This window comes from Parasteatoda tepidariorum, chromosome 6 (assembly GCF_043381705.1).
Source record: "Parasteatoda tepidariorum isolate YZ-2023 chromosome 6, CAS_Ptep_4.0, whole genome shotgun sequence".
NCBI lineage: Eukaryota > Metazoa > Arthropoda > Arachnida > Araneae > Theridiidae > Parasteatoda > Parasteatoda tepidariorum.
The window spans coordinates 17,921,905-17,949,901 of record NC_092209.1 but is presented as its reverse complement, the minus strand read 5'-3'; the positions used below and the strand labels follow the sequence as shown (position 1 = coordinate 17,949,901).

The window sequence follows — 27,997 nt, the reverse complement described above, 5'->3', positions numbered from 1 at the left end:
AACTCAAATTATTATAGAAATACGGTAGAACCTAGATCTATTGTTTCCTCATGGAACCGTTCATAGCGAATGATTGATAGGTGAAAATGAATGCAGGTCAACATAAAATATCAAATGACTTGGAAATGTATGATAAGAAATAAAAAGCTAATGGACTAGAAAATTAAAAAGTTTACGACAAGTTTAAAATTTTTTAAATAACAAAATTACATATGTAAAAAGAATTTATTAATGTAGCATATTTGGAAATTTTCGTTTGAGCACACTTTTCTTCTTCCCAGTGCAAATAATTTCTGCCATTTTAGTATTTTCGCTATTGCTGTTCATTTTCAGTATATTCGTTTAAATACAGAAAGTTCCTCGTTCATTCTAAGATTTCAAGACTTTTTATAAACGTTGACACTGGCTATTTTTTTATTTCACCTTCTTCATCGGTATCACTTTGTAATCCTTAAAATGTCAACATTCCTGTTAAAATGTCAACATTCTAAAATCAGAACTTTCATCATTTACATCAACTGATGCATAAACATCACCCATGCCAGTTGAGGAATTTTCCCAAAACAAAATTTAACAATTTTTTTCTTCATCATTAGAATCTATGGTTACAGTTAGCTTTTTAAAATGAAATAACTTCAATATTATTAAATGTCTGTAGAAATTTTGTTGGTAAAATGAACATTAAAAGAATAACATTTGTGATGTGATCATTAAAACAAGATGATACATACGGGAATATGAAATATGCAGGAACAATGGATCAAGGTTTGACTGTATATTGAAATAGAATATTTTGAAACAAAATGGAATATCACAAGCCATATAAATTGATTACTAATAAAGATTACAAATATATATACACAAAACAATTACCACTACATCTTTAAAAAAAAGTCAAGGGCAATGTATATTAAAGAAATACTGATAAAGAATAAAACCTAAAATAAAAAAAAGACTAAAATAACAGATCACTAAACAAGTGTATATTAACATTAAAAAATAACATTTAATAAACATAACATTTTTATAATGCAACAAATCACCAAATGAAAAACTATTGAAAAAAAATTAACATGATCAAAAAAATTTTCGATGCATATTTCGTAATACCCCTAAATAGAAAATATTACGACTGTTATATTCTACACCTAAAAATATTGAATATTAAATGTACAACTAAGTAGCATTTTTATACTTTGAAATATAATTACAAAAAGTCACTAATTAATATTAAAGTTTAGATAAATGCAGACCAATTAATCTATAAGAAAACTTTAAAAAAAAGTTTAGTAATAGAAAAGTAAGGCTCAAACATACTCTACTATTCTGATAAAATGCCTTGATGAACATAACCAACTTTCCAATTTATATAACTAGCAATTCAGACAGCTCTAAACACCTGACAACTATAAATTTTTATATTCCAAAAGTATAAAACCAAGTTTGCTTCAGCTATTTTTTATTCATAAATAATGAATAGTAAGAAATAGCAAATGTTAATTAATTACACAGTAGAATCTTGCTTCTTAGAACCTCTTATTGGAATACCTCTGTAAGCAGATATTAATTCTGCAGTTTATGTGGGTTTTTTTCCCCCTTGCAGTTAGTTTTTAATTTCTTTTCCTTTTTTTTAGAAAAAAAATTTCAATAATATGCTGCTCCCATAATTCATCAGCTATATATAATGCGTAAAATACTCTGACATTTTAGGAGAGTAACAAATTGACGTTTTGTTGGTTGGTTTTGCTTAACAAATCTAAAAGTAGTAATTTTTGTTCTTACTAAAAGAAAGCATATAATATATAAATACCATAAAATATAATACTATGAAATAAAATACTAGAGAATCAGATGAAAGCTCTTACAAAATTTATTAAGGAATGTAAATCAATTAAATCAGCTAATGATTCAAAATTACATACTGCTTCAAACATGTAGATTTAAAAAAAAAGAAACAGTATGGATATTTGTAGCAATTGTACAGGTGAATTTAAAATAAAATATCTTTAACATATAGCAAAACTCATTAACATATTATTAAAATGGTCAATAACTTTTTTAAATTGCATGTTTATGTATATGAACATAAATAATTTTTATAATTTAATTACTAATATAAAGCAGCTCTAATGATGTATTTATTCAATGAGTAATTTTCTAACACTTTAATTTTATGTACATGTTACATTAAACACTAGTTAATTTTGATATAAAAGAAAAAGATATAAATACATATTTTTTTTAAAAAAAATGAAATAACACAATTTTTTTGTAGGCATTTACTTTGAAATTACTTTAAATTAAAATTGGAATTAATTGAAAGTAATTAATTAAAAAATTGAAATTTATATAAACTATGTAATTTATATAACTATTCCTTTATAACAAACTAATGGAATGTAGAAGAATTAGGAATAATAAAAATTACTCTAACCAGGTTTCAGAAAAGGATAACTTAAAAACTATCTAAAGAAATGCAATCTATGAGCAGATGAAACGTGAGAACAAAACTTTAACAAGCAATTTTTTCTTAACAGCATAGTTAAAGGGGGAAAAAGTCAAAGACTTAAATTTTAAAATATCATATATTTTTGCATCTCTGTATAGATTACAATTCAATATAAAATCCTGAAAAAGAAATAATTAAAAATGATCATAATAGCTTTAAATAATAAATTTATTTCTAAGATTAATGCTAAATTTTTTTTTTTTATCTAAGGATTAGTGTTAATTTTAGTACACCAAATTAGGTTATTTTTTTCAGAAATATTTTTTTAAGTATAAAATGTACATTATTTTTAATAAATAAAATTTTGTGGTGCTTAGAAAACATTTGTTATTTAAGAATTAAACTACAAAAATTAAGAGCTCATTCTCTTCTCTTAACCAGTCTTATGAGAACATTTAATATTATTGAAAGTAATGCATACTTTTAACAAAAATAAAAGCCCTGCATATTTTTATTGAAAAAAATGGTGACTTGCCTACATAAAGAGAGCTTAGAACTTTTGATTCTTAAATGAAAAAATTAAAATTATAACTTTTAAAATCTGAATATTTAATGCATTACCTGAAATAAAAATACAGTTTTAAGTATTATCTTTTACATTTTCAATAGACAAGTGAAAATTATAAGAGCTTTAAGTAGTTGTTCCTTAACCCGTAAACTTTTGGGAATGTTATCATTCAAAAAAACTCAAACATGTCTTAAAAAATTTCCATTTAAAAAAAATTGAATAAAACTAAGTTTAACACCAATAAAGATTGCTAGTTATTTTTATTTAAAATACTTCAAAAAATTCAAAAACAAAAAATAAGTTTTTAAATTTTATCTTAAAAGCAATATTAAACATTTCAATACTCTTAAAAATATTATCATAACATATTTTACGTAATAGTAATGACATACATGAAACTAGCAAAACATTTAAAATTAAGTGCTAAGCATAACTACTTCAATATTTCTTTTAAAGAGATTGGTAGTAAACAGAAAAATCAAGATAAACTAGAGTGATAATTAATTAAAAAAAAAACTTTTTTGTAAATATGAACTAAAAGTGTAATCGACAATAATAAATAAGGTAGCAACTAATAATATTTGCACATATTAATACTACATACAATATTTTTTTTCTTTTTAAAAATTGTAGAATGCTTAAATTATAACTACAGTACAGAACCCGTTATCCGGAAATCAGAAAACCGGAAAACCAAAAAACCGGAACGAAATTCGATAAATTTTCCGCCATATTTTTTAAAAAAAATTTTTTTTTTTCTTCATAAGATTTTAGGATTTTTCTTTCTTTTTGAAAAGATGTTTACCTTACTATCATTTTGGAAATAATCATTAGTGTATTGCTTCGTTTTTTCTTCTTTTTAAGATTATTTCCAAATATAATTTTTTTAAGTTGGGTTTAACAATAAAAAAAACGGCTTTTTGTAGCGATTCAGAAAACCGGAAAAATCAGTTATCCGGAATAGCGATGGTCCCGATCGTTCCGGATAATCGGTTCTCTACTGTATAATAATAGATCTCAAAAATAGCAAAGCAAATGATAAATCTATGGTTATAAAGGAGAATTTTAGCATAAATCTGACAAATCTTTAATCATCATCTTCTTCCTCTTCCAAAACTGGATCAACTGTGAGGGCAACAAATTCCTGCCTCTTCCTTTCAAGTTGTTCTCTAACCTATAATTTATATTACATTTTACTTTTCTATTTGCATTGTATTCTGATTTTCATGCAATGCAAATTGCACATCAATTTTTTCAATTATATTTATTAATTGTACAGACAATATTGGAAAAATCTAGAAAAATTTCAAAAATAAATTATTAATTCTAATATAACATGATGCCATAACTTTAATAATTGAAGCCAGTGTTTGGAAAAACTACATTATTTTTGTAGTTTACTGAAACTACTTTGTTACGTATGTAGTTAACCACAACTACTTTTCTTAATGTAGTGACTATAAACTACTTCGGAATTGTAGTAACTACTTTACAACTTTAAGAAGACGAACTTGGTTGGAGAACTTATATTTACACATATGTTCAAAATGGTTTTGTGAAAGTAATTAGCTTAAATTTAATATAAGGGAATAATTAAGAAATATTTACTCATGTTTACATGAGCCAGTTTGTTATTCTAAGAAATTTTTGTTTGAATTTGTTCCTTTAACCTTCAACTTATTATTCCTTTCTAAACAACAAATATTTAATTTAAGAAATGGGAAATTATCAAATACTTGCAATTTTTTAATTGTTTAATACTTTTTTATTTCCTCTAAGAAATTAATTAAATCGGAAATATGTTCAACTTGAAAGAAATTGAAGTAAGTCTACTCAAGGTTTTTTTGTAAAAATATAGAGTTTGGATTCAACAGGTGAAGGGTTTCAAACCGTAATTTTTCAAAGATTCGTATTAAATATCAATCCTATCGTATTACATTTTAAAACATTTACAAATCTCTATTTAAAAAGAGACAATTCAAATGCTTTAAACTGTGAAATTTGAATACTTTCAAAGAAACAAATATATATAATCAAAAAGCTCTTTCTATAACTCAACAATCTAGTATTATGACTATCAATGTTATGAAATTAATTCTTTTGGAAGGTATTTATTCTAGTTGTCTCACATTATTAATAAATAATATTATTTACCACATCAGTTAAAACTATAATTCTACCATCAGCTTTAGGTTCTAATCTACACTGTTCATGCTCCACTTTGTCAATAGACGTTTTGGACGATTTATCTTGTAGTTTAAAAAGATTTCGTTTGGCAACAGCATCTAAACTTAATCCTCTCTTCAAAGGTGCTCTGCTGGAAGTCTGACTACTGTCTTCAAACATTTTGACAACACTATGCCTAAAAATGTAGAAAACAGTTTGAAAAAAAAATGACATTCAAATTTACTGATAATAAATTGTAAGTTAGCAGAGTAAATAATATTAATTAACAACTCCATACTTGGCAGAAGATAGTTTAAGACTTCACATAAAATTATAATGATTGATTACAACACTGCTATTGAAAAAAAGGCAATGTTCCATTCTTGAAGGTAGAAGAGTCTAGCGGTTTACTCAATCAATGTTTCAGCATTGTGTATTGATGGAAAGGACTGTTAGGCTTGTGGGGATATAGTAGTTATCAACCATGTTAACCGCCATCTATGAAAAGGTACCCCGACATAAGGTACCGGTGTTTTATATACTACTAGTGAATTATAATTGTATTTTTGTAGTGGTAGATACACTATAGTACTCCCCCACCGGAATTATATCTGTGATAGCATTAGATGAATGGATACCACTAGTTGATTCATTGCTGTTTTGTCAGAAGCCGAGAGAGCTGTATTGAGATCACCATACTTTTAAATGCTGACTGTGAGAGCTGTATTAAGTTCAATGTGAACCATCCATCGAAGTCGAAGCTTCTGTCAAGGTAGGCGTGTTGTCCACAATGTCAACCTTCATCAATGAAAAGGTACCCCGACATAGTATTGAGTTAACAAGTCCTATATTCTAGTGAATTGGAATTGTATTGCAGTAGGGATAAATACACTACAGGCTCATCTTCTTTCATGGGGGGGGGGAGATCTTTTATCCAATGGACGTTAATTTGATTACTCCACACTCAGAAAAATACTGAAACCATCAACTGCATTTGGTTTAGCTTTATTAGAAGGTATATTGAAATTATCTATGGAAAAACTTACAATCAATGCTTGGCACAAGCGCAGCAATAAATACTTGATATAACAAAAAATTAACTAAAAATGAATGACACTTTCAGTAAATTTTTTTCACAGATTCTTTCTAAAAAAAAATCTTGTTTGTGAGTCTAAAGCAATAAGTAATAAATACAATAACATTTATTATGCATATTATGAAACAAAGAAATATTTCCACAATTTTTTGCTTTTTTATCATTTTTTCAAGTAAATAACAGAAATAGCAATTTAGTGATTTTATACATTACCTTCTTGATAAGCAAACTAAACTTTGTCTATGCCGGGTTTTATGCTGCACTGCACCGGTGACAACTTTTATAGATTCAAAATGATTTTGGACAGCTGTGCGTAGCTCAGGACTCTCTTCATCACTTAGCTATAAGATTAATAAAATAACAGTAACTATTCATTTAAAAATATGCTATAAAAAAAAACCAGAGACCTATACAACTTATAATATTTCTACATGTACAGAACTTACCAAAACTTCACAATCTTTCAGCATATCATATCCATCTCGTCCTTGATGCATATATAATTTTGTAGCTAGGCGGTATTTCTGAAAAATAAAAATAAACATATATTATATATATTATGAGGATGCACACACAGAGGAACCGCGATTTTACGTTTTACGTTAGATTAGCGTTAAAAAAGGCTTCAGAAGTATAAAAGACAAAAAACTTCTTTTTCAATTTTCTAAAAGTTCCAATCAAAATACACAATATATTTTTAATGATTATAAAGATTGTAGAACATTACTTTTGAAAACATCTTATGAATTTTAAGAAAATTATAAAAATCAATTCTACCTTTATAAACTTTATACTATACTTGGATGGTCAAGGACTACATTCCCAATAGCCCCCTCTAAATACAGTCTGCGTAGTCTTTTGCAAAAGTGAATAACATTTTCCCTGCTTACAGATTCAAACATTTTATAATTTAAAATTAGTAAAGCACTGTAAGTTCAATTAGTATAAGATTCTGATCATTTTACAGAGTTCTAAACTATATGCAAATTTTAAAATAAAAAGTATTGATTATAATTAAAATTGTTGTAATTTTTTATCTCATCACTCAAACTTCTTTATGAGCCTAATAGCATTTAACAAGCCTCGGTTGCCTAAACTACACGCAATTTTCAACATTTCCTACCCAATTTTAATTTTGCACTTTAACTGGCACATAAAAAATTATGAAACTTAACATAATTTTAGAAAAATTTTCAAGGAACATGCTGATAAGAAAATATTGATACAGTTTTTTAAATATATTTCTTATAATTTTCTTTATTATTTTTAATTAATTTACTTTCTTAACTGTGAAACTTAGAAGGTCAGCAGGAGAGAAATGAGAGCTCAAATAACAGAATATCATATTTTTAGCAGCAATGCACTTTTTTGACTAAAGATGACCACTACATCTCAATGTGTTTAAATTTAATAGTTTTTATTAATGGTTTTTCAGATTTTGTGATGTAAAAGAAAAAGTAATGATGGTAAAATTATAATTTTTTGTAGTAACATATTTTTATGCCTGAAGAAAAAAAAAAAATTTCTCCGTTTTCTTAAATTTTGAATTATTTTTTAAGTTATTAATTTTTAAAGTTCTTGCATTTTATTGAAAGTCATTTATATAATTCGAAAAGGTTAACAAAATATAAATTTTCTTCTCCCTCTCTTTCTGAAGACAATGTAGCTAAACAACTTGCACTAAATTAAAAGTAATTAGTAGATTCTTTTAACTGGAAAGCTCTACATAAATATTTTTGCTAACTGAGATATTTTCTAAATTCTATCTATCACAACATCTTCATTTCAAGCAAAATTCTTTTTCTAGTTTAATAATATGCCAGTTTATTGAAGACTCCAGAAAGCAAAAAACAGGGCAAAATCCCCATATAAAAGTAAAGTACAAAAGAAATAAAAATATAAGTAGAAAAGCTTAAAAATGGAACAAAGTGAAATAAGTAAGTCTAGCAAGCTGAGACACAGAATAGATCTGAAATGAACAGCATAAGCAATTCAGAGAAACCGAATACTTTAATACAATAAAAAAAATTAACTATAGAAAAAGTAAATACCTGATTCATATCTAAATATTCATCTCCTATTTTAATATAAAGAGGATCTATTCTTTTTCCTGGAGGTTTCTTAGGATCAAACGCAAAACTAACACCTGAAACTTGAGGAAACCGACCTTCTAATTTTGGATATTGTGAAACTCCATTTTCTAAAGCTAAATAAATATTCTCACCTGCAAAAATTCATATGAGAGAACAAGTTATATTACAAATTAACTACTTAAAAGTAAAAAAACATATCAAAATTTAATTTCTACAATTTGCATTACAGAAAGCCTCTTTTTATAAATAAATATTAAAAAATAAAACTCGTGAACAAAATATATATTTACTAGAGCATGAAGGTTGTGCAGTCTAATTGAAACATTTCTTTTATAAAATTATGCATAAGTTATTTTTAATGACCAAGATATACAGCTTAAACAAATCTTTTTTTTAAATCATAAAATAGTATGATAATTTGTGCATTAAAAATAGACAGAGTATCACAATTTCCTTTGGGGCTCGGAAGGCTTAGAACAGACAAAATATTACTAAGATATCAAATTTTACCTTAACTGATACAAAAATGCACACAAATGTTTAATATGTGAACATTTGGTAATGAAGCAGATATCAAGTATTACAGCCAAATTCTAGGCACACATTGCCATATCACAATCAATGGTAGCGAATGCAGTAGTGATCCTTTGCTGTAATTCTATTAAATCACATGACATATTTTTTGATGCTACCCCATAAAAATATCACAGGGTGAAATAGTTATGGAAGGAGAAGATTGTCATTGTCCTAGCTGCATTCAATTCAACGATGAGGAAGCTCGTAGCTTAGGAATAATAGAGAATAATTGTTTAATAATATCATCTGCCGTATAATAGAGGAATCCTCCATTTTGTAGAAAAAGAAACAGCACATAATTTTTCTGTAATTGTGGCGCTCACTGCGGTTCCAGTATATCAAAGAAACAAACACCATTAATCACAAATCAGTGGTTCTGATATTAATATTTGTGGATAAAAACCTGCGATGTTTCATTATCAGGTAAAGTAAAATTTATTGATGCTTTGGTAATATTTTGTTTGTTATAAGCTTTCCAAGCTCTGGAATGAACCGTGACGCACATGTAAGTAGAAGAGGAGAGTTTGTTCTTTTACTTAACTATGTTCAATTCTATAGTATAATAACCCATGGATTGAAATAGTGAAATGTTTCAAAAACATATTGTTTAAAACATGATTTTTTCAATGTTTACATCAAATTTAAAGTCATATGTTTCAAGCATCAAACCCCTAAAAAAATTTCCTACTACATTAAATTTTGATGAAAAATTATTAAAAAAGTGTTAGAAATTAAGTAAAAAAAGGTGATTTATTTCAAATCAAACAGAATGAAGAGTAATTTTTTAAAAAAAGAACAATCAAAATGTGCTTAATAATAAAGAAAATGTAACTCACCAGGAGCATTTAAAACAATCAATGGATCCATCATGGGTAATAGATTTACTAAATCCCTTAGTTTAAAATTCCCTCTTGGTATAATTCTATCAGCCCTTAAAGTGCCAGAATTTAGTAATGCTAGATCAGAATGTGTTGAAGAAAGCATTACATCACAGATCAAGTTACCTAAAAATGTTTCACACATTTAAAATAAAATCACAGCATCCCAATATAAAACTTTAAAATTGAAATGAAATCTTTAGATTAACCAAACACTCGTTTTTTTTTTTTTTAATGTGTTGTGTAAAAGAGAAAAAACATTTGTCTAAAACATCTAAAAATTTAATGTTTGTTATGTAATCAAAATTTTTATTTACAATTTTCAAGTACTTTCCTCATAACAAATTTTCATTCGTTAAATTTTCAATCTATTTTTTCTATCCATTTAATATGTAAAAGTACAATCTTATAACCACTATAAATCAATAAATCTCAAATATTAAAAAGATAAATTTGAAAGCATAAAGCATATTTAGGATATTTAAGTAAAATTCTTACAATATATAGGGTTATAATAAACCACTCTAGCTCAGTTTGTTATTTTAACATTTTCATTACGATAAAAGAATACAAAAACACAACCCAAACATCACTTTTTTACATCCACTCAAATTAAACGTTCGAGAGAAAACGCGGAGAGGATCATGGGCGAAGTTTATCACTAGTGCAGTCTTGCGGGCAAACCAGGCATTACAGGGTTAAATTTATATAAGAAAATAAATTCTTACCAGCGTTGGTTTCTTGGGTTCTAATACTAGAAAAACGTGCATCTAAATCAACAGAAAACTGCCCTAAAACTTCATCCATTTTTCCAGCAACGACGTCTACAAAACAATAAAAAAAATTATATTTTACTAAGCAAATCTTTTTCGTTGGCATCTCACAGTAGTAAGAGCATGACTAAAAAATTCTATACCAAAACATAATAATAAATAAGTTCTCATAAGTATTTTTACAAATGTTATGTTATGCATTTATTTCAGCAAATAGAGTTGTTTATGTTATGCATTTATTTCAACATATAGAATTCTTTGAGAAAATTTGTAAATAAATTTTCATTCAAAAACAATTTATAATGTATGAAATTATTAATAAAAAAAAACTTTGCTTTCACAATAGACATAAATGAAAGCAGAAAAATAACATAGCCTGTAAAGAATTAAAGGAATATATATACAGGGTGGCCACTCAAATCAGATTTCAAATTTCCCTGACATTTCCAGGTTTTCCAGATAAAAATCTTAAAATTTCCAGATTTTTGTTCTTTTTTCTTATAAAGTATAGGATGTGTTCAAGAAAAGTGTCTATATTATAAAATATTTTATTCAAAATGTTATTTTTTTAACATATCATCTTGAAAAAAATAATTTATTTTGACAATTTTCAAGATTTTTTATTTATTTCTTAATGTTTTGGTACAAAATTTTGAATCAAAAATCAAATATTGACCAACAAAGGAGCCTTTTTTTAAAAATTAAAATATGTTATAAGAGGTTAAAATGAAATAGAAAAAATTGCCAATAATGCAACAATTGTAACAATTTGTCAACAAATTTATAAGAATTTTATAAAGTTAAAAATACAAAAACATTTTGTCAAAAATAGAGAAAAAAAAATAACCACCAAAGCATTGGAACAAACTTGAGCCATAAATGGATTCAGCCCAAGGACAGAATTTAAAAACAGAAGCTAATATCCTAATCCCTTTTTCCACCAGAATTTTTCCTAAATTCCCATAGCGGTCAAAGGTTTCCACATTTGCTTAGCAACCGTGGGAGAATTTTATATGGCATTCTAGTTTAACAGAACTATAATGGAGCAAATTTTGATGCAGGCAAAGTATCGCTAAGTTGATGATATTTCAACTGTTTGGCGATACATTTCCGTTAAAAAAAAGTGGGTATAATGGATGAAATAATTTAAATTAAGAAAATTAGCAAATTGTTTAAATTAGTGAAATTAAAAAAATCAAAGAAAAATTACCAGCTTTTCTTTAAAATTCCCTGATTTTTCCAGGTTTTTATCCAAATTTCCCTGATATTTCCAGGTTTTTTCCAGTATAAAAAAATTCCCTGATAATTCCAGGTTTTCCAGGTGGGTGGCCACCCTGATATAGTACATGGCTTTTAATTTTTATGACCAGATCCTTTACTCTTATGGTCTATGAAAATACCAAAGCTTTTTAAATGAAAGTGGATAAAATCAAAAAAAAAGCATACAGAACATTTGAAATAAAAGCAACATTTTGTATTTAAAAAAAATTAAATTAGAGATACCATTATATACAGAGAGCTGTTCCTTTAAGCCTTCATCTTCTGGAAATTTGGAAGTGATTTCCACTTTTTCAATTTCAACATGGACTGGCTTTGAGTTAAAATCTAATGTAAGTTTTGAAAACTCCCTAAAATCTGTTCCACTTTTTATTATGTACTTTCCATTAACCTAATTTTAAAAATACATACATTAAAATAGATAGAGATGTGCATATATTTAACTAAATAAATAAATAAATGATCTCTTTATGAATAAAGATAAATTTCACAAAACAATTAAATATAATTTGTTATATGATGTTATAATGCATATACAGGACCCGCCCTAACTACTTCAAATTACTAACCAGTAAATTATCTAAAAATCAAAAGTATTAGATAAATTTCAAAATTCTTAGCCAAAGGCAAATCTTAAAAATAAAAAAAATTTATGATTAATTATTTAACATAGAAAACTTCGAAACATAAGACAAATTATACTATAAATTGAATTATTTTATAAAATGCAAATTTGAATCAAGAGTCATTTTGCAGTTGGGGAGGAGTAAAGGAGCAACAGGGAAATATATATATATATATATGCTTTTTTTGTCATCTTAGAAGTTAAAGAATAAGGAATAGGTTGTGGTTAATTTTTGATAACTTCTTAGATTAAAGCAATAATATAAGGATAAACCATAGGCAACATGTTGTCCCACGAAAACATTTTCTGGTAAATTTGTTTGTCTCATGCTTACATAGTCTCTCTTATTACTTACATTATCTACATCTAATATATATAATTCTCTTACGTGGCTCCCAAATTTTGGCTGTATTTCTTTTCCGCCGGTGGCAACAGTTTTCATTTTTAAAGAAGTACTTTGTACAAATAAATAAGATTCTTTTCACAACACTTAAATATTTACTTTATTTTCTTAATATATACAGAGAACAGTAGGAAAAGAATTCTGTTAGGTTAAAAAACATTTAGCTAAAAAAATAACGAATTCTAAAAGAAATAAAAATAAACAACTTAAAAAATAAAAATGCTGTTGCCAGCCATAGAATTTTTTGAAAGTTAACTTAGCAACATAAATCAAAACCACATAGAAGAGCAACTAGATCAAAATTATGATACCTGAGCCCTTGACGTAACAAATCCTTCAATTCTATAAGTGTCGTATCGCCAAATGCCCAGATAATATTGAAATGTACAAGTTTAGAATTTTCTACAGTGAAAAGTTTTCGGAACTTCAGTATTCAAAAAAGTATACAAAAGCTAGACGTAAAGAACGTATCCAATGAGCGAGCAAAGCGAGCATTGGATTGCGAAGCAATCCGAAATGAACTGCGAAAGCAGTTCCGGGGGTTAGCGAGCGCCAGTGAGCAGGGGGTTAAGCCTCCTAGTTTAATATAATTCTAATTGGTTATGCGATGTATCTAATGGAAATTACTGTAAATGAATAAAAAACACCAGGATTTGTTCAGAAAAATTACCTTTGATCTTTTTTTTTTCAGAATTGAGGGGAATATATATTTTTCTTTTCGGTAGAAAAGAATCATTCGTCAATACTTTTGTTAAAAATAATTTTTTCGTCGAATTTATGATTTTATTGCATTTGGCGAGGTGGCGGATGCTTGACCTGGGCCATGCATATATAAACACAATATTTGAATAATCCTGCTGCAACTAATTTGTTAAAAAGTTGAAATTGGTGTGGTTCATACATCACAGCATATGAAGTTCTCCTTTAAAGAGAGGGTTAATTACATCTTTGTTCCTTTTGAAACACAGGACCTATCAAGAGCAATTTAGGGATGCAAAACTTGTGGCATCAGGGCCAAATACTTTCCTTGAATAGTTTGTGCGATTTTGTGCCTATAAACCGAAAATTAATTGGCATAAACTATGTAATTAACGCAGAAAATTTTACACCTTTTTTTTCTGGACTAATATCTATAAATTTTGAAAAACGCCAAAATTATAGCCTTACAACTGCAAAATGTTAAGATTCTTTATATTTAGATTATAATTTGATAGTATACAAAACTTTCTAAAAAACACTCTTTACTTAATTCAAATTTTGTGTACCCCTCTTAGTTTAAGGTGAAAAATGCAAACTGTATTTATATTACTGACACAAAATGTAATTTTTAAAAAAAAAAATGAAGCAAAAATAATATAAATATACAGAATTTTAATTAGATAGTAGCATTAAATTTCACTTCATTCTGTAATTTTAAAGATTACTATAAAAAAAATTACTTTTTTTATTTCATAAACATGGTCATGACCACCAAGGATAATATCAATTTCATCCACATTCTCTGCAAGACGACAATCATTTGGAGTTCTCATATGAGTCAATGCGATAACATAGTCAACACCAGCCTATTGAAAGAAAAAAATTCAGACAATGAACTAAAAGTAATGTTTAAAATGCTAAACAGAATCCCTAGTTCTGAATTACAATTAACATGATCTTATGTGCATTTTGATATTGCATAAATGTTTGACATATTTTAATAGTAGTAATAAACATAAAGACTAAAATAGGACTGCTAACTTTCTACTAAGCTGCTTCGGCAAATTTCCTCTAGTGGTAGTTCAGTTTCTCTTTTAATGTATAATTATTTTGATTTAAAGTTATTTACCATGCTACTTCATGTAAATGATTCTAAACTTCATATGAAGTGCTACTTTGTTCTAGCTGATGAGGCTTTAAAAATGTTTGTAAAATTATTATATTCTGAAAGTTTTAGTTTGTAATTGTTCTAGCTGATGAGGCTTTAAAAATGTTTGTAAAATTATTATATTCTGAAAGTTTTAGTTTGTAATTGTCTGTCTACCACTCAATAAAATGTTTCGCAAAAGGCATAGTATTTGGTAGCTCTGCAAAAATAACAATTGTAAGCTTTCTATTCATGCTATTTTATTATATAAACAACATTGAATAGCCGACCCAATTCTTAGTTTATGACTATCAATGCAGGGATAGCTTGGTTGATAGGATATTGGGCTCATGCTCGTGCGAATATGAGCTTAAATCCCGCCAGCCAAAGAATCCCCGTGTATTAAATGGAGACTGGTGCTCATTAAACCTGTTGAGGTCACAAAGCCCTCCAAGTTCCCATAACAAATCAAACTGAATTGGAGATAGATCATTCTCTGGTTCAGGTAAGAATTTATCATATGTGGATGAATGAATGAAGTAAGATTGGATTCGTAAAACAGGATGTGACGTGTGTGTGGCTGAAGTCTTATTCTTGGCCATAGAGAGTGCCACTGAAAAAAACAAGAAATGCAGTCGCTGCCTTAAAAATTCACTTGATTCCCAAGCATGCTTGCTGATATTGGCAAGTGGCATAAGTAACAGATTATCAGGGTATGACTCCAAAATTACAAGGCAACTCTGTAGCTAGTCATTTTGAATTCAACCCAGAAAACAAGAGAACTCTTGGATCAAGCATTGGGACAAACTATCTTAAAAATTTAAGTTAAATTCCAATCCTTTAAAAGCCTACATTTTTGAAACAAAATAAAAAAATTATGATTTAGGGTTTAACAAATTATGTAAAATACATTGAACCAATTTATTTCATTTTTTTATTTAGTTTTATTTTTACATAAATCAACAAAAACTTTAGATACTAAAAAGCTCTTTAAATGCAAGAGATAAAATAAAAAAATTAGAAGTAAATAATTTAGATGAAAACTAAAGATATTATACTAAACAAAAGACAGTCAAATATAATAAAACAATCATAAATTTATTGGTAACAAAAAAAGTTACTAATTTGCAACCCTTCACCCCCTCCTAGAGTTTGCAATCATTAATTATTTCTTTTAATTAACAATCTAAGAAGTACCCTCAGTTTTAACCACAGATATTCCACTAAAGCTCATACATTATATCAAAATTATACCATGTATAATGATATTAAAGTTTCTTGTAAATGCCCATCAAATTATAATACAGTTGACTCCACTTAATATAATCACTTTGGGGGATTCTAATAATATTAACTAATATAGATAATAATAAACAAAACATGAGATTAGATAAATTTAATAATTTTAATACAATGTTTCTGCATTTCCTCCAACATTGAAAACCACCATTTGTTACAATGAAATCTTTTTGATTTTTTAAGCTGCTTAAATTTGTAACTTTCTGTTGCATAAACATTCCATTGACTGGTTCACGTTCATCATATTCTTGAACATTTTCTTACAACAGTATAAGAGCTTTCAGAACTTGTTCATTTTTACCAGCTCTATTTCTTTGTATCCTGTGTTTTCATATTGTTTTTTTTTTATTTTATTTTTTTTTCTAAAAAGATGATTTTTCCAAAACCTTTACTTTTATGTTCATCTGTGCTGCAGCATTATGTTAACTAATTTTTCCAATATGTAATAACTTAAAATGTAGATCTTTGGCAGTTTAGACAATTATCAAAAAATAAATAAAAACACTGATAATATTAAATGATGTAATAGTCAGATAAAGCAATAATTTTAATATACAAATGACAGAGAAAAATCAGACTAAGTGATTTTCATAACAATAAACCAGTGATAACATTAAGGGGAGACTACTGCATATTATGTGCCTTACCTTATCTCTCAATTGTTTAGCAAGTTTTTTACCCTCAGTTACAAAATCTATATATGTAACATCACCTGGATCTATTGTTGCCAAAGTAGCTAACCACTCTTCCTCAACTAGGCCAATGATACCAAACTGAAATTATAGAAAACTAAGTTTATTTTCCATTAGAACATTGCAATAAAAATGTATTATTTGGGCTAAAAAAATATAAATATTCAAAAAAAAAAATTTTCTAGCTTGTACCTGTATAAAGAATTTAAAAATAAATTAAAATTTAAATCTCTGACACAGTTGACGCAATTTTTAACAGTCATATAACAGTTGTGATCAAAGATGAAAAAATCCTTCATCCAATTTTAGTCAATTTTACCTAGAAATGTATGAAATTTCAATAAAACCAATGCAGTAGCTTTTTTGAACGTGTTCAATAACTCCAAATATAATTTATGTTTCTGAAACAATTGAGAATGCATTTTAAATTTTTCATTCCAACACAGAATTTTTAATTTATATTAAAATTCATTACCCACCTTTATTCCTTTCCTTTCTAAAACACATGTCACTTTGCCATCAGCTAGTGGAGAATTCGTTCCATTGTCTACCACATTACTGATCAACCATGGAAATGATGTTCTGCGAGCAAAGTCCATAAGATTGTCAACGCCAAAATCTGAGACAAAAGCACCAATTTGATTTTACAAAATGACATCTAAAGGAAAATTGAAAATGCAAAAAATGTGAAAGCATGTATAAATTACTCTGGATTCTTCAGGAAGTTATTGAATTTTATCCAAATAGTGGCTGCAACTACAAATGTTTTAAGCGAATGCAATTCAGTGTTTAAAAGGAAATCGGACGTTATTATTAGAAATAGGAATTACTTGTTGGAAACTATGCTGAACTGATAAATATTTGTTTCCTTTAAAAGTGAATGAACATTCTACATTTACTTTTTTAAATTACACCAACAAAATGAATAGAATTGTTCAGATTGTTATTGGGAAAGAAATATTAACATATTGGAGAATAGAAAGAGAAAATGACGTAGGGAAGAAATATATAGATATTGAGAAAGAGAAAATGATGTAGGGAAGAGATATATAGATATTTGGAAAGAGAAAATGATATGGGGAAGAGATACAGATATCAGGAAAGAGAAAATTATGTAGGAAAAAGATATATAGATATTTGGAAAGAGAAAATGATATGGGAAAGAGATACAGCTATCGGGAAAGAGAAAATTATGTAGGAAAAAGATATATAGATATTTGGAAAGAGAAAATGATATGGGGAAGAGATATAGATATTGGGAAAGAGAAAATGATGTAGGAAAGAGATATAAAGATATTTGGAAAGAGAAAATGATCTGGGAAAGAGAAAATGATATGGGGAAGAGAAAATGATCTGGGGAAGAGATATTGATATTGGGAAAGATATATGTAGATATTGGGAAAGATATATGTAGATATTGGGAAAGATATATGTAGATATTGGGAAAGAGAAAATGATGAAGGGAGGAGATATGTAGATATTGGGAAAGAGAAAATGATGTAGGGAAGCACATTACCACTAGTTTGAAGACCATAAACAATATGAAACACAAAAATGTATAAGCAAGCACAAGGGCTAATCAAATGCTATATTTGCTTAGGACAAAAGTTAAATTTGCAGTTTGGGTAGAGATAAATTGAAACTGCATTATCTTTACCATTTGGTTTGGTTTTATAACTGCAATAAATACATATCTGATCACTGCCATTCATTAAATATTCATAAATTTTGAATTGGGTTTATTTAAAAAAATAAAAGAAGAAAAAAAGGGTGGACTATCCCTGCTTTCTGTGCTGGCCAACCTCCGGAATTGCTTTCATAGTTTCTTTCAGTTAGTTTCACTCGTAGACTGAATACTTATGTCTGGCTTTGCTTTGCCTTCTTGTAAAATGAAGTTTTAAAACTATGTTAGCTATACATCATGGTAAAATATTTAATTAACATTTCACAAAGTTTTTATGCATTACGATTCGAATGATATGTATTTTAGGGCTAATTTAGGATTCCCACAGCCTGGAAAATTTTAAGTGGTAGCAAAAATTTTAAGATGATTTAAACTATCAATGAATATTCAATTAAAAGGAAATATATATATATATATATATATATGGGTGCATAATATAACGACAATATTTTCTTAATTCACAAATGGAAAATGAATTTAGGCATTTTTCAGTAGCCTTGAAAAATCATAGCTATCACTCATTTGTTTTTTAAAGAATTAAAGAAGTTGATAAAGAAATAGATGATTCCGAAGGGAATATTGATAAAATTAGAACTTTTTGATACTAAAATGGAAAAATTACTTTCTTATATTTCTGAGAAACACAATATGTCCGTTACTAGCCACTTAGTTGCTGCTCTGACAAATTTACAGCATCCAAAGATTAAGCTTCCAGTCTTTGAAGGAAATTTGAGAAATTGGCTTAGTTTTTGGTGCCAATTTGAAAAAATTGACAAAGATGCAAATACTGGCGACCAAGATAAATTCCTTTATTTATTGCAATCCATGTTAAAAGGATCACCTGCTGATGAACCTTTAAAGAGTTTTTCTCCGAGAGGAGAGAGTTATAAAACTGCTGTTAATCAACTTAAATCATCAAACCGAATTAATTGCTACCATATCAGTCACTCAATTTATATTAACCTTTATCAACTCATCAGAACTCCGCAAAAATTATTAAAACATATTTTCCAAAAATAATAAATTAAAACAACCTTTTAAGATACAATGAAAAAGCTTAACCAATGCTAATAAAATTTAATAGCTTTTATTGCATAAACATTAAACAAATTTTGTGATATCTTGAATATTTGTGCTGGAGATTCAATATTAGTTTCAAAACACATTTATTCTACTAAACATTCTTATACTTGTTGATAGTATTTTAAAAATCTTATGGTTTTAGCGCTTTAATAATACATTTTTTATAGAACAAAAGCTAATAATTTTTTCAAACTATACTTGATAGTCATTACTGGAGCTTTTAGAATTTTAAAATTTTAACACATGATGGACTTTTTATAAGTAGCAAAAACAAATTAGATTAAACAATAAATGACCATAACTAAGAAATATAATTAAAAAAAAGTCTTATTAAATATTAGATTTGTTTGACGAAAATATTATTTACTAAATGAAAAAAAAATAGTTTAAAACTTTAATCCCAATAAAACAAAAAAGTTTTAGCATATTATTTAATTAATATGCATAGAACATTTTACAGATGCAACATTAAAACTCAAAGGAGAATGCTGAGAAGCAAACAAACTGAAAACAAAACTTGAGCATAGAACCAAATTTAATTTTGCTTACAATGATTTCTCAACATATTTTAAACAAATTTGAACACCAATAATTTTTAATTAACATGTAAACATACCAAAGTCATGATTGCCATAACAAGCACAATGAACACCACAAGCTTCTAACACAGGTATCATCTGCTCCCCTTTAGTAAAGGTGCTCACTAAGGTATAAAAATAAATAATTGAATGTTTGATTAATAATTCATTTTACATTTAATGATAATGACAGAAAATTAAATGTAAATAAATAATAGAAAAATAATGATTCGATTACATCAAAACAAATTATTTTTGCACGACAACAGACAGAATTGATAAATTCCTAATTTCTATTTCAGCTATAAAATTCTAAAAGACCAAGCCTCTTTTAATGGAGCCCCGATTTTATGAAAAAGGTTTATTAGCTGTTGTAAATAAATATAGCAACCAAAAAGAAAAAAAAAAGACTACTAGTTATTTCAAAAATATTTAATAGGAAGAATGAAATATGCATGAATTTGTTACCATATGCATTTGCTGAAAATGAATTAAATAAGCTGAATTATGGATCTTAAAACAGAACTGTTATAAACCTAGAGAATAATAATCAGAGAAACAATTCTTTAGTTTCAAATTTGGTCATTTTATTTTGAATTTAAAAACTTGATAAGAAATACTACTTATGGAATTTTTTATAAATGCATATTCTATATATTGTTATATAAGTTCAGAACAATATATATGCAGTGTTAAGTCCCTTATCTGGACTATGGACTTTTCGGGACTTCGGCAAGTCTGGAAAAAAGATTTTTCCAGATAACATCAAACATCTTTAACAACATGATAAACAAAAATCAAAACATCCTTATTTTAAAAAAAAATTTCAAGAAACAATAATTAATGTCGATTTCAATCAACAATGAATAAATCCACATGGTTTGGGTGGTTGCCCTATTTTCGCAGCTTTTGTTGCAGATTTCCATATGGTTTTAAAACTCTCCATATTTTAATATGTCATTTATAAATGCAGATTCCAAATTGCCCTTTTAAATAATCCTTTTGTGACCCCCTTTAATTGTCACAATTTCATCTCAAATTTAAAAAAATTTCAAAATATAACAATTTTGAGCATTTTAAAGTTGAATGCATGATTCTGGACAATAATATGCCTTTATGCGAGACTTAAGGAAAAACATATGATATTTTCGCACAGTAGCAAAATACTAGATTTCATTTCCATGATATCCAATTTTTTTACTATTATAGCAGAAATTAGATTAAAATAGAACAAAGATCAGAATTTGGGTGAATCATAAAGCAGAAAAGCAGAGAAGATCAGATGCATTTGTATTTTGAACAACTAGAAAGAAAAGCTTACATAAACCTACTTTTTTACATAATTATTTAACACCAATTAGTAATGATGTAACCAAATTATTGCAAAATTGAACCACCAGAAAGAACTATGTCAAAAACTGGTGAACCCTAATACTGACCCATAGGAAATAGGACCCACCATAGGGGATAGGATTTTCATTATTAGCATGACGATCTAACCAACTAAGCTAATAGGCTGGACAGACAATTGGCTGATAAAATAATACCTATGTCGAAACTTTGTTCTCTGTCTGAGATAGGGGACGAGAAAAATCAAGACCCATAAAAGAAAAGTTTAAAAATTAGATTTGAATATGAATACTAAATATGCATCCAATGATTTTGATTTTCCGACATATCTTTAAACCGAAGAGGTCATATAACTGGAGTTCTCGTAAATTAATTTTTGTAATGTAACAATTCTTTATTACTTTAAACCATTCTCTATTAGGCAAATAAAAATCATAATTGGCACATGATATAACAGTATAATAATACATGAAAAATTAAAATCTTACTGATAGATGGAGCAAGTATATCTCCACTAAACAAAACCAAGGGATCCTCTTTTTCAAAACTTTTTATCGCTGTACAAAACCTTGTAGCACCAGCTACTGGTTCAGTCTGTTGCTCTTCTACATTATAAACATCATTAAAATGTAGGATAGAAATTATTTTGTTGGCAACAGACATTCTTACTCGATTTGAAGAAAAGAGTCTATAAAGTAACCTAAAAATAAAACATTAGAATATATTTAAATAGATAGTAAATAAAAGACATTCTAAAGTATAAATAGCTAAGTCGTTTGATAAATATAGTTTGAGGATAAATTTCAAAAATCAAAGCCCTTGACCTTTAAAAAAAGATATGGAATATTTTCTACATAAAACCATTAAATATGCTGTAAAACATACAACAGGGGTGGCGAACCTTTATGCACCAACATGCCATTTTTTCAAAAAATTGTTCAATGAGGTCCTAGGCGTGCCGTCAAGTAATTTTGACTTCTTGATTATTGGGAAAATAATATTAAATCATATCAACTCAAAACTCTTTATTTACTATGAAAAAAAAAAACATTTTGCAATGTCTCAGTTATACGCGTAATTCGACCTAAAGTAACATTAGTGTGACTTCTGTTATCAGATTAGAAGACAAATTACTTATATTAGGTTGTAAGAAATTAGTTTTTTTTTACTAATTATTTATTGTTAGCTTGTTTTTTACAGTTATTGTTTTTTTGGCATTAAATTTCTAATTCTTTTTGTCAATTGTTTAATTTTTTTGTTTTGTTTTTGTGAATTTTAATTTAATTGTTAATATTCTTCATAGTGAACTTTTTGATCGATGGCGTGTTCAGAATATTGTGTCACGTGCCATAAATGGCACGAGTGTCATTGGTTCGCCATCCCTGACACATAATATACAGGAAGAAAAATAAAATTTTAAAGAAAGTACTGAAACACTTATGAAATAATAATAGATTAAGTAATATTGCTTAATAAGAATAATTAATGGGATCTCCAGATCGATGCTTGTTCACACTAACTTTTATCAATTAAACACCAAAGGGTTTTTAGTAACAAAATGTTTAAAAGAATATATACAATTTGCCAGGGAGAAGATATGAATTATGTCGTACAACTTGATCACCTTCTCTGTTTGTTTTTTTCAATTTTCATGAGTGCTATTGTTCAGCTGTCACCAAAAAGTGAATTTTTTTCAGTGTAGATGCTGGAAATCATCTCAAATAAACGAATAAATAAATAAATAACAAATATTTTATATAATTAAATACATATGACAAAATATATAATTAAATAACCGACTAATATTACTTACCGCATAAGGTTCATAAAGGAATATTAAATAACATATACAAAATAAAAATAAACTTGAATGAAACATATCTTTAAAATTCAGATAAAATATATTTAAAGAAATAATAATGGGAATTATTTATAAAATAATAGAAACAAAACTTATGAAATAATAATTTATAACGTTTATTAAGAGTTAATTTAGGTTTTTTAAGTCATAATTAATATAACAAATTTAGAACTTTTTAAAAACAAATTTATTCGTTCAAATTAAAAATCAATATCTTAATACCATAAGGAGAAGCTAAAAATAGCTTCGATTTTGATGTTGTATTAAATATTGATTTTTTCTTTTAAGTTTGAGTCAGCGACTTTAAATGAATCAAATGGGGAAACAGATTGAAGCCGCAAATGAATCAAAATAACCTTTAAAAACATTATCTAGGTTAGAAATCTACGTACATGATTTTCGAGACACCCACACATAAAAGTAAACAAATAAAGCCAGGAAAATTTTCCAATTTTTTATTTGAACAAAGGTAAGAAAGGTGATAAAAGATTTTATTCCCATGAAAGAGATAAAAACAAAGTTAACCTACAAGGTTGCTGATAAAGCCAGTATTTGAATAAGCCCAGAGTTGAACCACAGACTAGATAAAACTAAAATAAAATAAAATTATAATTGCGAATATGAATGAAAAACATATTTTAATAATAGTTATAGTATTAATCTTGAAAAACGAAACTTAAAAAATAGTTTATAAAGTTTCGTGTTTATTAAATAGTTTAAAATTATATTTAGAAGTTAGAGAAGGTCATTATTAAACTTACTGAGAGAATATGTAAAGGAAGGACAGAAAGCGCCTAACAATAGATAATTTTTTTTAATAAGGGAAGTATGCAAATGTCATATTTTTCATTACAGCATCATCCGGAAACAAACAAAACAATCAGACAAATTAATACTGTTGCCATTTTCAGAAAAGTGTTTTCAAAATTTTACTGATATATAGACAGGGTTAGCCGAGAGACCAAAACTCGAATTTTAAAAAAATGACGGTGGATGATTAACCGTGTAAAGCTAAGCACAGGTGACAATATTCATCGTAAGACTTTTTCGTTACTAATTCTGATTTCTTCTTATGTCTAACTTTTAAAGAGCGTGCCAGCTATTATTGATATACTATCAGTGTTTACAATATAACAAGTCCTTTGATTTTAACCTTAGATTTATTCGTTTAATTTCAGCAGAAAACAAATTTAACTCCACAAGCATTTTACAATGCTACTCAAAAAATAACAAATAACGATATTTTACACAAATATAGTCAAATAGGGATAACATGATAACAATCGAAACATGGTAAACTATTTGTTATTTACATTGCGATATTAGCTTTCTTAAATCCATTTGGGGCTCACCACCCTAAGAATTTATAAATTGCATAAAACTTTTATGAATGGTAAAATTAAGCATAGATTCAAATACAAATCATAATTATAAAACATACTAGAATATCAAGCCTATATTCCACACATCCACTAGTAAACGTAACATAAGCGGAGGTATAAACCGAAAGTTTTCTATATTTCTACTGAAATCAGATGGAAAAATTAAATCTTAAAAATAATCCTAATAATTTTCTGCATGGATGGATAGTCCTATAAAACTAAGCACACGTGGAGCTAAAGGTTAACATTTATCGCTTACTTCCGATTATTCTTAGGCCTAAAATAAGATTGAAAAGGCACACCAGCCAATATTATTCGCGATCGCAACACTCGAATAGGCCATCTGGGGAGAGACCGGTTTCATGCCTTTAGCCCTTCTCCCTTCCCTCTCCTCCTCTTTTCAGTTGTATAGGAATGTACTACGATAATTTCTTTTTTCTTAATATTTTTCCTTTTTATTTAATAAAAATATTTTTTTTAAATTTCTATGATACTTTTCTTTAGAACTATGTTTAAAGTAGTTTTCAGTTCCATATAGTTTTTCAGGTTAAAAGATTTTAATCTATGTGAAAATCAAGAGAGAAAGTAACGTACTTCCCTCCTCTATGACTTTCCACACGCTAATGGGGAAAGCATGTGAAGTGTTGCCATAGGAAAGGAGTTCTGCTCTACGCCACCTGCAGCCCATTTCGATCGCCAATTATACTTATAATGTTTATAATATATCGTGAGTGATATTCAATCTAACTTTCAATGAAACTAACAACAAATGGGTTCAGAAGACTCCGCAAGTGTGCAACGATGCTACCCAAAAAATAACAATGATATTTTGCGCAAATATATTCAAATGAGGCGATCTTTACGACTGGTTAGCTATATGAATCATAAAATAAATACGCACCAGGTAGTTCAAATTCAATTTTTTGTGAAGAAAAAAAAAGAATTTGCAAGCATGAGTGTTTCGTAATATTTATCGAGCTCTTGTCAATAATTAAGTCGAATAAGTATACATATTAGAGGTAGCAAATTTAAGCAAAGATAAAAACAATACAAAAAAAATCGAAATCTGATAAATCGCTATTGAGAATACAGGATTAAAAGCATCAAAACCAGTTTGATTGCTAAATAAGAAGTTGTTTTTCAGAATCGTTTTTTACCTTCTCTCAGTTTAACTCGGAAATCAAACACGTTTTGATTTTGAGGACTCACCTTCCTCTTTAATGCTTCGTCAGTATTTGATAACATTTTTCTTTGATCTCGCTAACTATCAATTTGCGAGCTCAAACATTTACTTTTCTTATTTTAATTTTTACTAGAACTCTAAAAGTAAATATTAAGAGGGGTAATAACGGAACACTCTAGATTTGAACAATCCCGTGCTTAAAAATTCATAGATTAATACATATTTGCGGATTCATGGTGTTACTGCTTATTTTAGTTTTTGTAATTCAACATTACTGTAATGGTGAAACTGTAATGGTAACTCAACTTCACTGTAATGTAATGCAAATAATTTTAATTTTTATGCACTATCAAGCCACCTCCGAAGACCAGCGGATCCACTTTTTTACATAAGAATTTAAAGTATTTCGAGGTATAATATTGTACATTTAAAAATCAAGACAAAATGTTAGCATAACTCATAAACTTATCTTGCTTAAGTGAGAGGGGATTTAATAATTTGTTTCTTACATGTTCCATTAGCATCGTGATAACTTAGTTATTAAAATGTTCGTTACAACATATGCTAACATTTTAAATAATAGTAAATAAATTATTTTAATGGTGCTTTTGATGGATAATAAAACGAATTAGCAACTTTTTTAAAATCAAATTGTCCACTAATTTGCTATTATTAACTAAGCGAAGGTCATGAATTTTATTTGTCAATGTTTTTTTGCCAAAACTGGCGAACTTTGATTGTTATAAATTTCCATAAGTTAAAAAAACATATAGAGCTTAAACTGTAAATAAATTTTAAAGCAAAAAATAATTTTGAAAAAGAAAAAAAAACTAGCTTTGCCGCTGTTTAAGAACTAAAAGACAGCTTAACCAAGTAAATGAGTACGTTAAAAAGTCAAAATCAGTTTTTAGATTCATATGGCACGTTTAATTGGTATTTAAAATTAACTTTTGATTATTAATCAGTTTTTTCTAACACTTTTAAGTCTTGACAAATATTTTTTGCTGTTAAAAATATTTCTTTCCTTAATATTTAGGCCCAGGATTTAAGACGAATTATTTTTAAACCTTAAATGTGAGTAGACAAGCATATAATTTTACGTTTAATAATCATCTGCATTGAGTGACTAACTCTTTTGCCATTAAAAGTTCAGATTACTTTTATGAATTTTTAATATGTTAAAGAATTAAAAATTTCTGTTTAAAATAGATGTAAAAAAAATCATTTATATTTATATTTGGCTAGAAAACGATTTTAGTATTTGAGTTTAACTATTTTAAGTAGTTAAAAGGCCGTTTGGAGGAATAAGAATAAACACATTTAAATTCAAAATTACTTGTGATGGTAAAAGATGGTATTTCCTTAATTTTTGACAACTTATGTCAGTCCGCGCATTTATTTTTAGTACGGGTTTTCGGCTTTTAAATTATGAGTTCAGCGGGTTAAAATGAGGTTTTTCCCTTTTTCTCTAGATTCGTCTGCATCCAGCATTTATACATTTTGAAACGATGCTATTTCCATGACAGCGCAATGTTGAAACAATGATGAAACACAGTTTTCAATGTTGCATGTGAACCACTCAATATAGAGGAATGAGAAAATATTAACAATCTGTTACCGGAGAATTCCGTGCCAATCAATGAAGATGAAGCCGTTTAAAAGATATAAAGAAATTTAAGCTGTAACAATGAGTTTCTTATTTTTGATATTGCATCAGAGTTACATGACGTTGAAAAGTGGTGACTATTCACAAACTTACTATGAAAATTTGCCAACTGAAAAAAAAAAAATGGATCAAAATTGGTGCTATCGTTTTAGAGTAATTAGCGAATATCCATATGGATAAACTTTCGCTTTTATGTTCGGTCAGAAAAGAAAAAACGATTCACTTTCTTCTGACTTTTTAAACGGTTGGTCAGATTTTCGTTCTGTAAAGGGCTTTAGAACTATCTCATAGAAAGGATGTTAAAAGATGTATAACAGTTAACTGCAACCGTGACAGAATATACTCATCTTGACCAAACAACGCACTTTTTCTTAAGAAACCTACCTATTTAAAAAAAAAAAAAAAATTGAATTTGTTATCCCCGAAACAGGAGAAGCAGATAAAGTTTTGAAAAGCAGCTTAAACAAT

General features: G+C 27.6%; 1 protein-coding gene across 7 annotated transcripts; it reads right to left on the bottom strand.

Moving 5' to 3' along the window:
* Window positions 1-2,769: 2,769 nt before the first annotated feature.
* On the bottom strand, window positions 2,770-24,207 carry LOC107439989 (5'-nucleotidase). Of its 7 annotated transcripts, XR_011636955.1 has the most exons (16): window positions 24,060-24,184; window positions 23,828-23,888; window positions 21,926-22,137; window positions 20,126-20,212; window positions 17,222-17,361; window positions 16,698-16,823; window positions 14,345-14,470; window positions 12,103-12,268; window positions 10,555-10,650; window positions 9,785-9,952; window positions 8,331-8,503; window positions 6,726-6,803; window positions 6,493-6,620; window positions 5,172-5,379; window positions 4,019-4,191; window positions 2,770-3,666 (listed from the first exon to the last, which is right to left on the bottom strand). XR_011636955.1 is itself a non-coding variant. In XM_071182061.1 (15 exons), exons 5-15 carry the CDS (start codon window positions 17,339-17,341, stop codon window positions 4,105-4,107), a joined length of 1,476 nt encoding a protein of 491 aa, XP_071038162.1. In that variant the 5' UTR covers window positions 17,342-17,400; window positions 20,126-20,212; window positions 21,926-22,137; window positions 23,828-23,888; window positions 24,060-24,207; the 3' UTR covers window positions 2,770-4,104. The 7 variants fall into 7 exon arrangements, 4 of the variants coding, with proteins under 4 accessions (XP_071038162.1, XP_042896714.1, XP_042896715.1 ...); XR_011636956.1 differs by lacking the exon at window positions 23,828-23,888 and having other exon boundaries at window positions 24,060-24,195; XR_011636957.1 differs by lacking the exon at window positions 23,828-23,888 and having other exon boundaries at window positions 17,222-17,400; window positions 24,060-24,182.
* Window positions 24,208-27,997: the final 3,790 nt, after the last annotated feature.

What these genes read in the sequence shown, in the direction of transcription:
- LOC107439989 (XM_043040780.2), bottom strand. Translation starts at nt 22,100, where the DNA reads ATGTCTGTTGCCAACAAAATAATTTCTATCCTACATTTTAATGATGTT. An exon ending in CTAAACAATTGAGAGATAAG is followed by an intron (nt 14,471 to 16,697) that starts GTAAGGCACATA and finishes TTCTTTCAATAG; the next exon opens with GCTGGTGTTGACTATGTTAT. An exon ending in TGAAAGATTGTGAAGTTTTG is followed by an intron (nt 6,621 to 6,725) that starts GTAAGTTCTGTA and finishes TTAATCTTATAG; the next exon opens with CTAAGTGATGAAGAGAGTCC.